This window comes from Hyperolius riggenbachi, chromosome 4 (assembly GCF_040937935.1).
Source record: "Hyperolius riggenbachi isolate aHypRig1 chromosome 4, aHypRig1.pri, whole genome shotgun sequence".
NCBI classification, from domain to species: Eukaryota; Metazoa; Chordata; class Amphibia; order Anura; family Hyperoliidae; genus Hyperolius; species Hyperolius riggenbachi.
In genome coordinates, this window is record NC_090649.1 from 263,648,914 (window position 1) to 263,668,455 (window position 19,542).

The window sequence follows — 19,542 nt, forward strand, 5'->3', positions numbered from 1 at the left end:
CAGTTGGAACTGTGTCTCATGCTCGCGGTCACCTCCTTTGAACCAAAAACATGGCTGCCCTCATGAAATCAAACGTTTGCCTGTTCTTTTAAAACAGGGTGGGTAAGAGATTACCTATCTATTTTAATTAACATAACTAATGTAACTTAATGACAGAATGTTTGTTTAGGCTGAAGTTCCGAATCCTCTTTAACTGTTTTTACTTGCTTCTTTTAGCCCACACAATAATATTTTACATAAGCTATGTGTTCGGTATAAGGGTAAAGTAATTACTCACCATCATAATCAATTCTTTCATCATTGTTTTTATCTCCATCGAACATTAGTTCTTCAATGTCATCATTTGTAATGGTTTCTCCGGTTGATTCTAGCATAGCTTTGAGCTCCTCCAGATCAATAAAACCATCTGAGTTTCTAAAAAAAAAAGTGTAGAGATCCTTATTTTATGTATTTTGCCTCCTGTTCTTTACATAAGAAACTAACTTTTTAATGATAAAGCAACGGAGGAAACATGTACCATTTTTGCTGACAATTTCTACCTGATCTGGTATTTGACATGAGCATTAGGGATGGTCATTCAGATTCCGCAAATGTGAAATTTCCGCATTTCCGATCGGAAATTGGCATTTCCCTTCAAAAATTGGAAAACAGCAATCGGATTTCTGTGGAAATACTGCATTACCGCAACTCAGTAATTTTTGCCCAGTCATAGAACTGCACTGGACCAATCAGAGAATGAAGAATTTTACCACGCAAATCTGATTACCGCGGTAATACTAAACCAATCACCAGACTCTGAGTATTCCCCAGTCTTGGGATTAGCCTAAAATTTCTGAGGTATTCTAATTACTGGGGGAAAACATCTGCATTCTCTGATTTTTCCAATACTTCTGCGTCAACTCGAAAGTATTTGGCCAATCAGGGAATGCAAAAAAATTAAATGGAATGGAATCGGAAATCCGTAGAATCAGTAATTGGCATTGGTGGAATTGGGAATTTCTGTGGAATCGAAAATCGGCATTTCCAACCATCCCTATTGAGGATATATTCTCTAAACTGCAGTAAGCAGAAAAACATATGTAGAGTCGATTAGTAGAGTGTAATGTTGACAACTTGGCAATTGTAATTGAGTCAGGCCCAGTGAGAGTTGCACTATCCAAAATGTAACTGGCCCCACTGTCACTCTCCTTAGACCTCTAAGGAAAGGGGTTCAGTAGCAGAGCAGACACATGCCCTGCGACATCCTGATTATGAGGGGTGGTGGTGAATGACAGCTAAACCATGTATCCCAGCTAACCGGCAGTGTGGCTCAGCCTTGCTGAAAAACCCACAGGGCAGCTGCTGTCATGTGCTCACAATTTTCTGATAGCATTTCTGAACATGTTTACCTCTAGTGGTAATGCAGTAGTGGGGTATTAACCCATAGCATTAATTAAACTTTTACCTGGAGAGGGGCTTTAATCACCATACTGTATATTACTGAGAAAAGGTTTACATTTTGTTACAATTATTTCATTTAATGCCAGTTAGAAAATATTATTTATTCTTGCCTTTTTTTATTTTTAAAATTAGCATTCTTGAGAATCTCAAAAATGGCAGCGCTTATTTCATTGACTGACTAATAACTATTCCTATAAGAAAACAGAGTTCTGAACATTTAAAAGCTTCAACACAACTGAACTGGGACAGCTTAAGCCCAATGCTTGCCCACCAACATTTATAAACATAATCATTCATTATGACTCTCCATGTCAGAAGATGGGGGTAGTTTTCTCAAGTCTCCCCTTACTTGTCAATTATCCGGAATATTTCCATTAATTCTTCTTCTGATCTTCCAGGTTTCTCGTCTTTCATACATCGGACCATCATAACCAGGAATTCATCAAAGTCCACAGTGCCACTTCCTGCATATAAAATATTAAGCTATTTAAATGCCAAGTGCAGCTTCTACACATACTGCATGTTTTTGCAGCACAAATGATTGAATTACTTAATTACCATGATCAAGAGTTTGGGAACATTAAAATGCAAAGCAAACACCGCACCAATCATTTACGTTAGCAATTTTAATTCTGGCAGCATAGAACATAGTGTCTGACAGGAAAGCTAAAAAAAAGGTTTACACTTGCCTGACTGTATTATATTATTATAAAGCAACAAGCAATTCTGAAAGATGCTCTTCAATGGAGTTCACATACAGGATAAATCTACAGGAATTAGATTGTGAGCCCCTCCGAGGGACAGTTAAGTGACAAGACAATATACTCTGTACAGCGCTGTAGAAGATGTCGGTGCTATATAAATACTAAATAATAATAATACAGAGAGCTGTTAATCTGCGCAGCCTGTCATACTTGTCACCCACTGATCAATGGCATGCATGTTGGCTATAACAGTGCCCGTATAGTGCTTCTTCTCAGAAATGTCACCCTAGCAATTGAGGCGGTGTTCCCACTACACATTACAGGTGGTGGTGCATTGTATTGCAGTGCACATCACCTGTACGGCTGTGTCAACCCTTCCTTAGGAGATGGGCCCTCTGCCCATGGGGATCCCACAGATAAGTGGGTTTAAATGAAATTGTTTGCTGGGGAACCTAATGGTTTATAGTTATACTGCTGTTCCTGTGCTCTGTAGCCTTCCTACAAGTACTAATTCCCCCAAAGTACCTTCTGCAGATACTCTGTGACATGCATAATTTTGGGGGGTAAAGAAGACCCTTCCAAAGCCTGTATAATTGTTTTAAACAGAACAGTTCATGGACATACTATCTACAGGATCTTCTCAAAAAATTAGCATATTGTGATAAAGTTCATTATTTTCTGTAATGTACTGATAAACATTAGACTTTCATATATTTTAGATTCAAATACACACAACTGAAGTAGTTCAAGCCTTTTATTGTTTTAATATTGATGATTTTGGCATACAGCTCATGAAAACCCAAATTTCCTAACTCAAAAAATTAGCATATTTCATCCGACCAATAAAAGAAAAGTGTTTTTAAAACAAAAAAAGTCAACCTTCAAATAATTATGTTCAGTTATGCACTCAATACTTGGTTGGGAATCCTTTTGCAGAAATGACTGCTTCAATGCGGCGTGGCATGGAGGCAATCAGCCTGTGGCACTGTTCAGGTGTTATGGAGGCCCAGGATGCTTCGATAGCGGCCTTATGCTCATCCAGAGTGTTGGGTCTTGCGTCTCTCAACTTTCTCTTCACAATATCCCACAGATTCTGTATGGGGTTCAGGTCAGGAGAGTTGGCAGGCCAATTGAGCACAGTAATACCATGGTCAGTAAACCATTTACCAGTGGTTTGGGCACTGTGAGCAGGTGCCAAGTCGTGCTGAAAAATGAAATCCTCATCTCCATAAAGCTTTTCAGCAGATGGAAGCATGAAGTGCTCCAAAATCTCCTGATAGCTAGCTGCATTGACCCTGTCCTTGATCAAACACAGTGAACCAACACCAGCTGCTGACATGGCACCCCAGACCTTCACTGACTGTGGGTACTTGACACTGGACTTCAGGCATTTTGGCATTTCCCTCTCCCCAGTCTTCCTCCAGACTCTGGCACCTTGATTTCCGAATGACATGTAACAGTTGCTTTCATCCGAAAAAAGTACTTTGGACCACTGAGCAACAGTGCACTGCTGCTTCTCTGTAGCTCAGGTCAGGCGCTTCTGCCGCTGTTTCTGGTTCAAAAGTGGGTTCATGCTTCCATCTGCTGAAAAGCTTTATGGAGATGAAGATTTCATTTTTCAGCACGACCTGGCACCTGCTCACAGTGCCAAAACCACTGGTAAATGGTTTGCTGACCATGGTATTACTGTGCTTAATTGGCCTGCCAAATCTCCTGACCTGAACCCCATAGAGAATCTGTGGGATATTGTGAAGAGTAAGTTTAGAGACGCAAGAGACAACACTCTGGATGAGCTTAAGGCCGCTATTGAAGCATCCTGGGCCTCCACAACACCTGAGCAGTGCCACAGGCTGATTGCCTCCATGCCACGCCGCATTGAAGCAGTCATTTCTGCAAAAGGATTCCCAACCAAGTATTGAGTGCATAACTGATCATAATTATTTGAAGGTTGACTTTTTTTTGTTTTAAAAACACTTTTCTTTTATTGGTCGGATGAAATATGCTAATTTTTTGAGATAGGAAATTTGGGTTTTCATGAGCTGTATGCCAAAATCATCAATATTAAAACAATAAAAGGTTTGAACTACTTCAGTTGTGTGTATTTGAATCTAAAATATATGAAAGTCTAATGTTTATCAGTACATTACAGAAAAGAATGAACTTTATCACAATATGCTAATTTTTTGAGAAGATCCTGTATAGGTGTAGACTATTTTTTAGAGAGACAACTTCTAGACAAGAGTCTTCTGCTTGTGTTCTGTGAACATCTTAATTTTTAAATACCCCTCTTTGGCCTTCTTCCTCTATTCTGAGTCTGGTATAATTTCATAATAAGAACAATTGAGGGACTTTCTACGTCTAGGCATTGCCTATCAAAACCACTTCAGGAGTCTTCTGCCTTTGCCTTTGTAACTTGTCTAATTCTTGGTTAAGAGGACATATGAAGGACTTCTGCCTTTACTCAGAGTCCTGTACATTTTTTATTCAAAAACAAATTAAAATATCTTCTGCATCTGCAGAACCCAAATAAGCTGTAAATTGAAGGATTGGTGCCTTTTCCATGTTGCCCTCCAAGCTTCTCCCAGTGTATATAAAGACTCTCCCTTTCCTTTTATTACACATTGTCCTGCACACATGTTGTTGTCTTTCTGAGCAGCATTTTTAGTTACCTTTGGCTGCTATACAGGCTCTCCAGAAAATAGACAAAAAAATGAAAATAGGCATAGAAAATAAACACAAACCAGAATGAGATTTGAATTTAACTCCTTAATGAACTTTGAGTTCAATTTGAGTGAACTGTTCTCCTCCCATCACCCTATCAGTGAGTATCACAGGGGCACAATGCTAGGTCCTCTTCTGCGCTCCATGTTTCTTTGCAAACACCGAGTACTGATTTATGGGGCTTGCCTTCACATTAATACAGTGTCCCTGTATTTAGGTGTTTTTTTGGATATTCTGAAAAGTACTGTATCTAGCTATGCATGGATACACTTCTTACCTGTATTTCAGTGCTCCTCTCCATTCTTGTAGTGAAAACTGGTAACATACAGTATACTGGTAACATACCTTAAAAAATAAAATCTGGAACTCACCATCTTCATCCACCTCATCTATCATCTCCTGCAGCTCCTCAGGGGTTGGATTTTGTCCAAGCATTCTCACTACTTTGCCCAATTCCTTTGTACTGATGCACCCGTCCTCTGCATCTTGTACAAAGATGTCAAAAGCTGCTCTGAATTCTGTGAAAAGTAACACAAGGCATTGTCACATAGTTAGCTTTACAGCAAATGATAGCAGTTTAGCCTTGTTGGCTTTTAAGTTGATAGAGTATAAAGTTGGTTACTTGATTTACAATATATACCCCGGTTTGGCAAAACTATGAGTTGGTGGAGTTGGGTGGGTTAGATATCGGCCAAATATGGAAGGATCTGGGAGTGGAAAAATTGTCAATGGCATGGGTGGGAGATGGTCTCGTGCCTCTAAATTCAATAACACAAATGCTTCACTCTGTTCCTAAGGGTGCTCTTCAGTTCCAATACTTAAGATTTAAACTTGCAATTAAGAAACAGGCAGAGACATATACGTTTAGTTTTTAATCATCCCCAGTATTTAATATGGTGGCCCAAGCAACAACTAAACAAAGTCTTATTTCCCAATGTTATATTATGCTACTTGATGATTTCTACTGGAAATTTCCTCTGAAGTGTAAAGATCTGTGGGGACAGGATATCCCGAATCTTTCGGATCAAGACTGGCTGGAGGCTCTACAGGCTATACCTCTGCTATCAGTAAACGCTACCCAAAAGTTCACACAGCTCCAGATAATCCATAGGACACACTACACACCTAAACATTTATTTAGATTTGGATTGCTTCCCTCGCCAGTCTGTCCTAGATGTGCTAGAGACCACGGAGATCTGCTTCATATGCTATGGAACTGTCTCAAACTTAGAAGGTACTGGGACGATATTCTGAATGCTATAGATCAAGTCTTTAATATAAAGATCCCACGTAGGGCTGTGGTCTGTGTGTTAGGTTTGTTTGAGGATGGTACTATATCTGATCATACCAGAACTGCAATTTTAAGATCGTTATTTGTGGCTGGAAAATTAATTCTTCAAATGTGGAAAAACCCCAATCCTCCTACTTTAAATATGTGGATATTGCAACTAAATGCCTCTATAAAACTAGAAAAAAATATTTATATGCATAGAGGAGCTGTTGGAAAGTTTGAAAAATATATGGTGCAACTGGCTGGCTGCACATGATTATGTAGACCCTGATCTTGTCAGGCATCAGATCTTGGCACGTATTGGTTTATCTAGAAATTCTAATGTAAATACAAGATGATTACTGTTCGTATTTATCGGATTACTATGTATTTTATACTTCGTGTATGGAAGCCCTTACCTTCTACTGTTGCACTTGACCTGTGAGACCTCAATAAACTGAGATTTGTTTATAAAAAAAAAAAAGAGTATAAAGTTTCTCTGCTCTACTCAGGGCCATTTCTTGTAATAATGGGGCCCCTGGATAAAGTAAACCCAGGGGCCCCATCACAGACACTTCACTTCCCCCCTCCTGACCATAACAGCATTAGGGCCCCTTTCTTGCAGCCACATTTCCCCACAGGGCCATTGAGCTGGCAGTGCCCCCTCCCCACTCACCCCAACTTAATTGTAGTCCTCAGGGCCCCACAATGTCTTTGACATAGTAGCAACTCACCTGTCCCAGTGGGCATGCTCCTCTGCCACCCACTCCTGCGAGGACAGGTGAAATGCTACTCTGTCAAAGATGTGGCAGGGAAGCACAGTTAAGTTGGTGGGGAGACACTTTAGGGGCCCCTACAGGCTCTGGGGCCTTGGGGAAATTGTCCCCTTTGCCTCTATGGTAGCGCCGACCCTGGCTCTACAGTAAATATCACATGGGATATTTATTTACTGCATTCAACTCTTACTACAGTTGAGGATTTTTATATGCTGTTGTGAGAAAATAAAGACAATTTTACAAGAAAACAAAGGCCATTCTATACTTATAATTATTTTAGGTAGCAAATATTTGAAATATGTGATGTTTTGATAAAGTAGAGGGAATTTAAGACAAAAAAGCTGTATATGTAAGGAGATCATTTTAACAATTACCATTTTTTTGCTCCTCTGTAAGTTGCTCTACCTACAAGAAAGGAAAAGTGATGTTAAAATAAAAACACATTTTCTTGCCTAAGTTCATATATTAACACTATTATATTCAAATGGGTCAGACACCTTGAATGTTAGTTTCAAATTGTTCACAGGATTGGTAGATGCTCTAGGTTCCAGTCAGTATACCATAAATGCAAACAGGTCTATAGTGCAAGTTCATGTGTGCCAGAATGCTGCTATCTGTTCTGCTGGAAGGCCGGAGTAAACAGAAGTGAGACACAACAGAGTCATAGAATCAGAGTCATTTACTAAAGCTGGAAAAATTAGCAATAGGGATGAAGTTTCTGAAGTCTATGAAACTGCAGAATATATTGCAATTGGCAGCGATTGCAAGCCCCTCCCACTTAGATGGCTTACCTCAAGCAAATGCTAGCTATCAATTACAGGCATTTCTTTCAACATGAGGCTGGATGTTCTCCTGTGCTTTCACTGGTCACCTGGGTCACAAATACGCAAAAACAGCGCTGGGAAATTTGGGCGCAGGGCAAAGCTGAAAAATGGCTCACCCTGCTCCTGCAAAAGTCCCAGCGATATTAATTATTATTCTCCCTCCAGGACACCATGGACTCAGGGGAGAGGCGTAATTTGGCTGCCAGCTATTGCTGGCAGCCGGATTACGCTGTTTTTATATTAATTTGGGTTTCATCTTTTGACGGCACCCAAATAACTGGCTGAGTGCCGCTATAGCTGTAATTCAAGGACCACTATTGCGAAAAAAGTAGACTGTTAAAATCTGACCGAACTGACTGGCTTTGGGCCAGTCCACCTCTTCATGGGGGATTCTCAGGGTTTTCTTTGTTTTCAACAGCATTTCCTGAACAGCAGTTGCATAGTTTAACTGACAGAATAGTGTGTGAGTGAGTAGGGAGTCTGGCTGGTATCTTACTATTTTGGCAGTTTAACTGCTTATTCAGGAAATGCTGTTGAAAACAAAGAAAACCCTGAGAATCCCCAATGAAGGGATGGATGGGCCCAAAACCTGTCAGTTCTGTCAGATTTTAACTGCCTACTTTTTTTGCGATAGTGGTCCTTTCATATTGCGCCATTAGTGCCTGTCTCGACCTGGGCCATATGACATTTCTGTTGTAGTGTGATCCACATCAGATGTTTATAAATAGACTCATGTTTCTTTTTGTGATGCATTATGATTAAATATGGAGTATGAAGCACAGAGTGGTGCTACACCTATTACAGCAGAGTCCCCGTTATCCGGAATTCAGGGAACCAGAAGTCTCAATTAACCGGCATAACCGGCAATTAACCAGCAACATCTAGCAGCCTTACTGCACCTCCTTGTGGGCTTCTAGCGGCTTCCAGCGTCCATGTACGGAAGCCAGCGTGTCACCTGACCCAGGTGTTGTTTCAATAATTTACATTAACTTCATCGTGTTTAAAAAAAGTGAAATTGTCACTGTAATGTTCATCTTGTAATATTTGTTAGGTATTTTCATATTTTCTTGATATTTTCAAATAAATATTTTTTTTATTTGCCTTCTGAGTTGGTGTCATCTGGACCACTGTTATAATAGCATTTGGGAGTAAAACAAGAATTCCACCTGTTGTCCACCCATGGGATGAATAGAATCAGCTGTGCTGTAGTTTATTGTGTTGTACTAGCCTTGCAGTCAGATGCCTTCAGTAGACACTGAGACTCAAAGTTCAGAAGACATATGCTGCTTGTTAGTGGTTTTGTATGTTAAGTAACATAATCCTTATTGCTTGTGTCCTATTTCTGTCTTAGCTATTTCTGGGGGAAGGCGGAAGATAACACATTTGATTGTTACTACTTCTAGCAGTAGTCACAATGGCATTTAACCTTAGGCCTTCTTTCAGGCCTGCACATAGAAACTTCGACCAAATTTAGCTCAGCATTTGCATTGCCTTAAGTAGACATGAAGTTACAGGTACCAAGCTTACTGATCTATTTCTGATTTATATCACTGGTGAAAATATATTAAGTTTTTAATAATGTAATACTTGGAGCATGCAAAGACCATCTAATGCAGGAATAGAAAATAGAAAAATATAGCATCAGAGATAAGCTCAATCACTGTTGCAAAAGTATTTAAACATGATCATATCTGATCTATTTTCTCAGTTGCAGCGAAGAGCTGAAATGAATCATCATACATTTATTTCTAAAATTATGTGTTAGTTATTGTCACCATTAGCAAATGGCCACAGTAACCTTTTCTCAAAACAAGGCAAATAACGAACTTCACATTTTATGTATTCAGTGTAAATCAGGATAGCAAATTAAGGAACTTCTCACAGTGAGGCTATAGACAGAAATAAAAACATACAGATAGTCTATTTTCAATTCTTCTCCTTATTGCTTTTCCTGTCTGAGGCAGGGGCAGGGGCGGACTGACAATTCATGGGGCCCCCGTGGAATAGGAGATTATGGGGCCCCCATACCAGTGTTTCCCACCTTTCACGTTATATTTTTACAGACTAAGATATAATAATTTACTGACAACAGTAAATATGTTATATTGTGATATTTTATACTGATAAAAACCCTTGCGGCGCGCCAAAAATGGGTGTGGTCACGCAACAGAATATGGGTGGGGCAAAATATACATGACCTTAGCAGTGGTGTAAAAGGTCTGCCGGGGAAGTTTGAACTCTGCCATAGTGTTTCTCCCCAAAATACATGTAATCTGACAGCATTTCATCAAAAAGCCATGCAATTTTGCAGAGGTTCCTCCAAAATACAGATAATATGGCAGTCATTCCCCCAAAATAGACGTTATCTGGCAGCAGCGGTTCCCCCAAATACACATAATTTGGCAGCGGCTCCCCAAAATATGCATAATCTGGCAGCGGATCACCGAAAATACATGTAGCAGCAGTGGTTCCCCCAAAATACACAGAATCTGGAAGCAGCAGTTCCCCCATTATACACAATCTGGCAGCGGTTCCCCAAAAATACACATAATCTGGCAGCTGTTTCTCAAAATACACTTAATCTGGCAGCAGCAGTTCCCCAAAAATAGTTAATCTGGCAGCAGTTCCTCCAAAATAGGTGCCCCCAGTATAGGTAACCAGGTCAAAATGTATCCCCAGTGGAAGTAACCAGGTCTATAGGTTTTCCCAGTGCAGGTATCCAGGTCTATAGGTGTCCCCAGTATAAGTAGCCTAGTCTACAGGTGTCCCCAGAATAGATAACCAGGTCTATAGATGTCCCCATTTAAGATAGCCAGGTCTATAGATGTCCCCAGTTAAGATAGGCAGGTCTATAGGTGTCCCCAGTATAGGTAGCCAGGTTTACAGGTGTCTCCAGAATAGGTAGCCAGGCCTATAGGTGTCCCCAGTACAGATAGCCAGGTCTATAGGTGTCTCCTGTATAGATAGCCAGGTCTATAGGTGTCTCCTGTATAGATAGCCAGGTCTTTAGGTGTCTCCAGTATATGTAGCCAGGTATATAGGTGTCCCCAGTATATACAGCCAGGTCTATAGGTGCCCCAGTGTATGTAGTCAGGTGTATAAGTGCCCCCAGTATATGCAGCCAGGTGTATAGGTCTCCCCAGTATATGCAGCCAGGTGTATAGGTGTCCCCAGTAAAGCCAGGTCTATAGGTGCCCCCAGTATATGTAGCTAGGTCTATAAGTGCCCCCAGTATATGTAGTCAGGTGTATAAGTGCCCCCAGTATATGCAGCCAGGTGTATAGGTCTCCCCAGTATATGCAGCCAGGTGTATAGGTGTCCCCAGTAAAGCCAGGTCTATAGGTGCCCCCAGTATATGTAGCTAGGTCTATAAGTGCCCCCAGTATATGTAGTCAGGTGAATAAGTGCCCCCAGTATATGCAGCCAGGTGTATAGGTCTCCCCAGTATATGCAGCCAGGTGTATAGGTGTCCCCAGTATAGCCAGGTCTATAGGTGCCCCCAGTATATGTAGCTAGGTCTATAAGTGCCCCCAGTATATGTAGTCAGATGTATAAGTGCCCCCAGTATATGCATCCAGGCGTATTGGTCTCCCCAGTATATGCAGCCAGGTGTATAGGTCTCCCCAGTATAGCTAGGTCTATAGGTGCCCCCAGTATATGTAGCTAGGTCTATAAGTGCACCCAGTATATGCAGCCAGGCTTGTAGGTGTCTTCAGTAGGGGAGACAGCCAGCGAAGGAGGGCGATTTGCATAGCAGCGGAGAAGGGGGGAGGCTCCCCCTCCCCCTTCCCTCACCTTGGGGCCCCCCTTCCTGGCTCTCCCCTCCCCGCTCCCCTCCCCGCTGTCAGCCGCTGCGCCGACACTTTACAGATTCTGGAGGGGAAAGCCAGGAAGGGGGGCCCCAAGGTGAGGGAAGGGGGGGGGGGAACTCCCCCCTTCTCCGCTGCTATGCAAATCGCCCTCCTTCGCTTGCTGTCTCCCCTCGTGCTCAGGGTTCTGTCGGGCGGCGGGCCCCCCCCCTGACCACAGGCCCTATGGTCAGTCCGCCCCTGAGCAGGGGTCACACTTGGGGGAAGCGCAGATTATTTCACACAATGCCAAATCCCAAAGCAAAATGCAAGTGATGTACAGGTGAAACTTGAAAAATTAGAATATTGTGTAAAAGTCCATTTATTTCAGTAATTCAGCTTAAAATGTGAAACTAATATATGAAATAGATTCATTGCATGCAAAGTGAGATATTTCAAGCCTTTATTTGTTATAATATTGATGATTATGACTTACAGCTTATGAAAACCCCCAAATCAAACTCTCAGACCATTCGAATATTGTGAAAATGTTCAATATTCTTCCTATTTCATATGTATTAGTTTCACCTTTGAAGTTGAATTGCTGAATTAAATGGACTTTTATGCTAATATGCTAATTTTTGGAGTTTCACCTGTATGATCTATGGGCCTGTTGCAATTTCTGGAAGCATCTGCAATGCAGCTAATGATTGGTAATGGAAATCACATGCAGTAAAGTAGTAAATGTACTTAGGTTTTGTTGCTGATGCTTCTGGAAATCACGGTAGGCCCATAGAGGTACATCATGTGCATTTTCACATGTGATTTTTGGGAAAAAAGCATGTGGTTCTCCCAAGTGTGACCTTTGCCTGAGAGAAATGATCTAGTCACTGGAACAGGAAGTACAAATATCCCCAACTGGGTCCAGACAGTAGGACTTACAGTATCTGATAGAGATCTAATATAGTGTCCTACTTTAAACTAAACTTAAAAAAATGCAATTTCCTAATAAACATTACATTATACAACAGAAGTTTGAAAGTCAGCAGATATTGCATCATTTGGAAAGCTCTGATCTCTCTCTCTCTCTGTGCAGTAGATTTTACCTTGTTTTCTGGAGCTGTTAATATTTTGCCTTTTTGGTAAGGTAATAAGCAGTTTCCTATTAGCTCAGCGTTTGCAGAAGATCATAGAAATCCAGCATTTCAGGACAAGGTTGGAATTGTTATAAGCAAAGTACATGGCTGTATGTTCTGATCAGGTAGCTACAGAAAATGGGCTTTTGTGTATCTAGTCTTCTGTGCTATTTGTAATGCTTTGCTCTACAGAAAGGTACAGACTAACCAGCAAGCTCATGGTGACCCAGAACTCATTGGAGTGTGTGAGGGGCTACAATGGTTCTAAAAGCCCCCTTACTAAAATACTAAGGAAAACAAGAGTTTGCTTTCTTAAAACAGAAAGAATTTGCGATAATTCAGGTTGGAGTGAGCTTGAGATGTCTCCCAGTGCATCACTGCTGAATATATGCAAATTAACCATTGTTGCCCTTAGAAGCTAAACACACCTCCAGAACCGCTGGAATGCAATGATGTGTCAGCTTGTTAATATGTACAGAGCCATAATAATCCAATATGCATACAGACTGTTTCGGATTGTTTGATCCTCATCAGTGCATGGCATGGATTAATTTGGCTCAATGGAGTAGGGTTTGTAACACCGAGAGGTACAGACTAACCAGCAAGCTCATGGTGAACTCACAGAAAGGCATACATTAAAGAAAAACCGCACCTATGCTTGTAAGTACATTATTTATTTCCCCTACAAAGTACATTACAACACTACATTACAATGTCTACCCAGGATGTCTTGGTACAGAGATCTGATGACCATAGCCTAGTAGCCCTTCAGTCCATGGTGAGAGTTGTAAACAATTGATGTAATATCCTGTCTAACCAAAGAAGCTAAGCGGTAGACAAGACACTGGGTTTCCACTGGTTAGAGGCAAGTCTTTGTTATCACAGCCTTGCCTAACTCCTACCTTGTACTTGAAGTGACATGTGACATATAGTACTAGTTCTACTAAAGGGGCCCATACACTTAGCGATTTTTTCACCGATATACAGCAGATTCGATCACTGTGATCGAATCTGCTTTGAAATCGCTGCGCAAACGCTGACCAAACGATCGACTTCCGCCCAAAATCCGTCCGTGCGGAAGATTTCGCTCGATCGCTAGCGGGTCGGGAGTGTGTCAATAGCGGCGTTCGAATGTCCGATGACCGACGCTATCGGCAATACATTACCTGATCCGGCCGGCGCGTATCCCTGCTTTCACCGCTGCTCCTTTTCCGCTGGGCTCCGGCAGGCTTCACTTCTTCCTGTGCCGACAGAAAGTTTAAACAGTAGAGCGCCCTCTACTGTTTAAACTTCCCCGGACAGGAAGTAAAGTGAAGCTGCAGCCCTGGAGCCCAGAGCGGAGAAGAAGACAGCGGACACCGGGGGACTCGTGCCGGCCGGATCAGGTAATGTATGCATTTCCTGACAAGTACATAGAAAGCAAACACATTTTATCTGCTGATAACATTTCAGAGCTTAAAAGGGTCAAATGGTCATTACTTCTGTTGTTCAATTGATCAACAAAGCACATTTTACATTAGCCTGTAATGACTGCTGTTAGAATGCAGTCTTAAAATGAAACCCTAATTAAACTGAATATAAAAACAACAACAACAAAAACAAGACTTATGCTGGGTACACACAATGGCGTCAATTCACCAGAGAGGATTTACTAAGAGAAAAAAGGTAGGTAGTTTATCTCATGAGGTATTTTAACACTCTGGAGTCAATTCACCAGTGTGAGAGGACAGAGAGAAAAGTGTTCGATAGCAGGGGATAATGGAGAGATATGCATGAGGAAAGTGTGAGAAAGCAGAGAGTTAGGTAATCGGTATTAATTATTTACATGGGATACTTTTCCTCTCTGTAAGCTTGAAAGTGAAGCATTGTGGGTAGGAGGCGGAGTTTTACCACTACGTGACCAGAGTATTCCCGCCTTTTACTGCCGGATCATATCATAAATCATATCACGAGTGAGTCTGAACTTCTTCACCACCTCTGTCTCAGTAAAATTATCAAGAACTGTTCTCTCACGAAAAATACGAGGGGCTATTAAACAGACCCTCCTCCTGCGCCTTCGTCTCCTCATAATAGAAGCAAGCTCTAAGGCCTAGTGCACACCAGAGCGGTTCGGCTGCGTTTTGCGATCCGCTTGCGGCTGCGGATACGCTTGGATAATATATTTCAATGGGCTGGTGCACACCAGAGCGGGAGGCGTTTTGCAGAAACGCATACTCCCGGGCTGCTGCAGATTTTGGATTGAGGAGGCGTTTCTCCCTCAATGTTAAGTATAGGAAAAACGCAAACCGCTCTGAAAAACGGCACTTCAGAGCAGTTTGCCAGGCGGTTTTTGTTACAGTAGCTGTTCAGTAACAGCTTTACTGTAACAATATATGAAATCTACTACACCAAAAACGCTTCACAAAACTGCAAAATGCTAGCTGAAACGCTACAGAAAAATAAGAACAAGCGTTTTAAAATCTGCTAGCATTTTGCGGATCTGCTAGCGGTTTTTGGTGTGCACCAGGCCTAACAGAGTAAGCTCAAAAGGCTCCATCTTCCACAGCAGCAGCTGCTGTGTGACAACCACGATATCTCCAGGTTCATTCAGGGGATAAACAGATGAAAAAATAACAAATGGCCACACCCCCTTTCTTCCCTGGTGAATTGTGATTTGGAGAAAAACTAACTACTATCACTTATTTATCTCATACTTATCTCACATTTATCTCTTGCATTTCTCTCTGTCGATATTTTCCCCTATACTTCTGGAGAATTGCTATTTGGAGATATCACAGGAGGTAAATTACCTCCCAAGAGATAAATAGGTTGGTAATCTCTGGTGAATTGACGCCAATGTGTTTTTTCGGTCGATTTGCCGTCCGATCGATTTCCGATTCAATCTTCCGGTCGATTTCCGATTCGATTCTGTTATCTTTTTTTTTTAATCTATTTCCATTCACTTCTATGAGAAATCAACCAGAAAAACAATCGAAAATAAGATTGAACATGATGGAAATTATCTATCTAACCATCTATCTAACACCAAATTGTATGGTGTGTACCTAGCATTAAATAGAGTACATACATTGATCCCCAATGGTATTCAGTTCAGGATTGCAACCTCCATTCCCCCTGCAAACCTCCATTTCTCCGAAATTTGGCTACCCCGGCAATGCTCCCATCTTCACATACACTGCTGATAGTGCTGTGAGCATGTAAGGGTACATACACACATCAGACCATAGTCTTTGGAAAATGAAAGATCACAGACCGATTCTACCCCCTTCCATGTAGTATGAGAGTCATACCTACATAGTCTATTCTATTGAGCTGAACTCCCCATCAGATACAAATCTTTGCTAGTTGCTGCACGCAAAGATGCTGTGCACATGCAACAGATCAGTATCTGCAAAAGATCTGTTCCTGCAAAAGATCCGTTCCTGCAAAATGCATTCATAGTCTATGATATCTGCAGATCCTCATACACACCTCGTTTAACAGACATTTATCTGCAGATCAGATCCACCAGTATGGATCTTCAGATCTGCAGATGATTGTCTGATCTGCAGATGAATGTCTGTTAACCACTTAAGGACCACGTGATTTTCTTCTGATCGGTGCTGCGTGGACTCTCCAGCCCGCAGCACCGATCAGGAAATAGCCAGGGCGATCAGACTTCCCCCCTTTTTTCCCCACTAGGGGGATGTCCTGCTGGGGGGGTCTGATCGCCGCCGGCTGCCCGCACTTTCCGGGGGGGGGGGGACTCTTCAAAGCCCCCCTCCGCAGCGCTTTCCGCCCTCCCCGGCTTTCCCTCCCTCTCCCTTACCATGTGAGCTGCGCAGGACGGAGTTCCGTCCTGCGCCGGATAGGATAGGCTTCTGCCTATCAGATGCCGGTGATCCCCGGCCAATCAGAGGCCGGGGATCGCCGATCTACGTCACGGCGCTGCTGCGCAGCAGCGCCGTGTGATGTAAACAGCGGGGATTTCTTCCCCGGATGTTTACATTATGCGTGCGAGCCGCGATCGGCGGCTCGCACACTGTTCACGGAGACAGTCTCCGTGAACTAGCATGGAAAGGCCGCTCGATTGAGCGGCCGTTTCCATGCTATACCACTAACGACCCGCCGACGCCTATGGACGTTAGGTGGTCGTTAAGTGGACAAGGTGTGCATGAGGATCTGCAGATATCATAGACTATGAATGCATTTTGCAGGAACGGATCATTTGCAGGAACAGATCTTTTGCAGATACTGATCTGTTGCATGTGTGCAGCATCTTTGTGTGCAGCATCTTGTAAAGATTTGTGTCTGATGGGGAGTTCAGCTCCATAGAATAGACTGTGTAGGTATGGCTCTCATACTACATGGAAGGGGGTAAAATTGGTCTGTGATCTTTCATTTTCCAAAGACTATGGACTGATGTGTGTATGTACCCTAAGAAAGCTACCAAGAGTTCGGTCACAGACAGAGCAGCGTCTAGAATCCAACTGCGCATGCCCAACAGCTAGTATACCTGGATCAAAGGTCCCGACCAATGTTGCTTGCAAATTTTCGCCAAAGCAATTTTCGCATGGAAAATGCTATTTTTGATTTTGAGAAAATATTCACGAAAATACATTGTATTTTCACCAAATGGTCAAAGAAAATTAATTTGTGTAAATTTGCAAAAAAATATTTTTACTGCAAAAATTCAGGAAAAGCACAAAATAGTTTTTTTTTAGTGTGAAAGTTAACGAAAAATCATAAACGTTATAAAATGATTTTCGATGGCATTTTAGCTCGAAAGTCAAATTTAACATTATTTTTGCAAAAATTAATGCGAAAAGAATATCGGCATGTAGGGTGGGATTGAGGACACAGTCTTGGATTGGATTCAATTGTGGATCAATGTATATACTCTCTTTTTCTCTGTTTTTTTTTTTTTTTTACAGATATTCTGTAACCAATAGTAAAACCAACAATTAATGATATCATAAGTTTATTTTCACTACAGTTTTGCTTTAAGTAAACAGGAGATAACATGTAGGAGGTCTTGGACACAGGGATGCTCGGATACCCCTTTTTTATTATTCGAGTTAGGTCGAATTCGAATAGTAAATTATTCGAGGTCGGTCGAATATTCGAGTCGAATATTTTTTACTATTCGATTCGACCTCGAAATTGGAGCTCACTATTCGAGTCGGTATTCGAGCTCATTATTCGAGCTGACTATTCGAATTGGCCTTAAATAGCTTCCAACACTTGTTTTGGGGGTGAATGATGCAAGAAAGATCTTTTTTTTCCAAGTAACAACAGCAAGTGATTATGTGGGGATGTTCCTTTAAAAAAAAAAAAAAGGTGGAAAGAGAAGAGAAGTTGTGTCCAAAATTCTGTTCAGTACTGTATACTTCTTCTTCTTCTTCTTCTTCTTCTTCTTCTATATCTTCTTCTTCTATATCTTCTTCTTCTTCTTCTTCTATATCTTCTTCTTCTTCTTCATCATCTTCTTCTTCTCCTTCTCCTTCTTCTTCTTCTTCATCATCATTATCATCTTCTTCTTCTTCTTCTTCTTCTTCTTCTTCTTCTTCTTCTTCTTCATCATCATCTTCTTTTTCTTCTTCTTTTTCTATATCTTCTTCTTCTTCTCCTTCTTCTTTTTCTTCTTCTTTTTCTATATCTTCTTCTTCTTCTATTTCGTCTTCTTCTTCTTCACTTATTTCTCTTAAATTTTTATTTTTTTAAAGAAATGCAGCTATTTTTGAGCGTAATAAATAGCTGGTGGCGCATGGTGGAAGCGCCATTGTATGTGCTCTCTGGCAGTGGAAACACACAGACAGCAGGAGGTAAATTCAGCAGCAGCAGCAGGAGGAGGATGATTGTGTGGCAGCAGGCAGTCAATGAGGCAGGCAGCGAGACATAATAGGCTGTGGTACCTAGCGGTGGTACCAGGCCGTAAATACACAGCATGAGGTTCCAGACAGCGGTCGTGAAGCCCACATCGTGTCCAATACACAACTGGGACAACACAGTTTTCAACCCGAACACCTCAGAAAAATTAAACCTTTTTTTTTTTAATGGTTTATTTTTTTTTATTTTTTTACAGCAAATTACACTTATAGCTATTGTTTGACGTAATAGCTGGTGGCAGAGTGGCAGCAGAAGGTAAATCTGTGTACCCTGGCAGTGGGAAACACAGCAGACAGACAGCAGCAGGAGGAATGGAGGAGTAGTGTGAGTGTGGCAGCAGGTGGGTAGGCAGCGTGACATAATAGCCATGGTACCTAGCGGTGATACCAGGGCTGTAAATAAACACAGCAGGAGGTCCCAGACAGCGGTCGTGCAGCCCACATCGTGTCCAATACACAACTGGGACAACACAGTTTTCAACCCGGGCACCTCAGAAAAATTAAACCCCCTTTTTTTTTAATGGTTTATTTTTTTTTATTTTTTTTTACAGCAAATTACACATATAGCTATTGTTAGACGTAATAGCTGGTGGCAGAGTGGCAGCAGAAGGTAAATCTGTGTACCCTGGCAGTGGGAAACACAGCAAACAGACAGCAGCAGCAGCAGGAGGAATAGAGGAGTAGTGTGAGTGTGGCAGCAGGTAGGTAGGCAGCGTGACATAATAGCCCTGGTACCTAGCGGTGATACCAGGGCTGTAAATAAACACAGCAGGAGGTCCCAGACAGCGGTCGTGCAGCCCACATCGTGTCCAATACACAACTGGGACAACACAGTTTTCAACCCGGGCACCTCAGAAAAATTAAACCTTTTTTTTTTTTAATGGTTTATTTTTTTTAATTTTTTTTACAGCAAATTACACATATAGCTATTGTTGGACGTAATAGCCGGTGGCAGAGTAGCAGCAGAAGGTAAATCTGTGTACCCTGGCAGTAGGAAACACAGCAGACAGACAGCA

General features: G+C 41.7%; 1 protein-coding gene across 1 annotated transcript in view; it reads right to left on the minus strand.

The window, feature by feature from the left end:
* LOC137570711 (troponin C, slow skeletal and cardiac muscles-like) overlaps positions 1–19,542 on the minus strand; it is a 38,437-nt gene that overhangs the window by 4,374 nt on the left and 14,521 nt on the right. The window contains exons 2-5 of the mRNA XM_068279419.1: positions 7,286–7,312; positions 5,237–5,383; positions 1,790–1,904; positions 278–414 (exon numbers count right to left, since the gene is read on the minus strand). Of these exons, the coding sequence (XP_068135520.1) occupies positions 278–414; positions 1,790–1,904; positions 5,237–5,383; positions 7,286–7,312 (426 nt within the window). The remainder of the gene's footprint in view (positions 1–277; positions 415–1,789; positions 1,905–5,236; positions 5,384–7,285; positions 7,313–19,542) is intronic.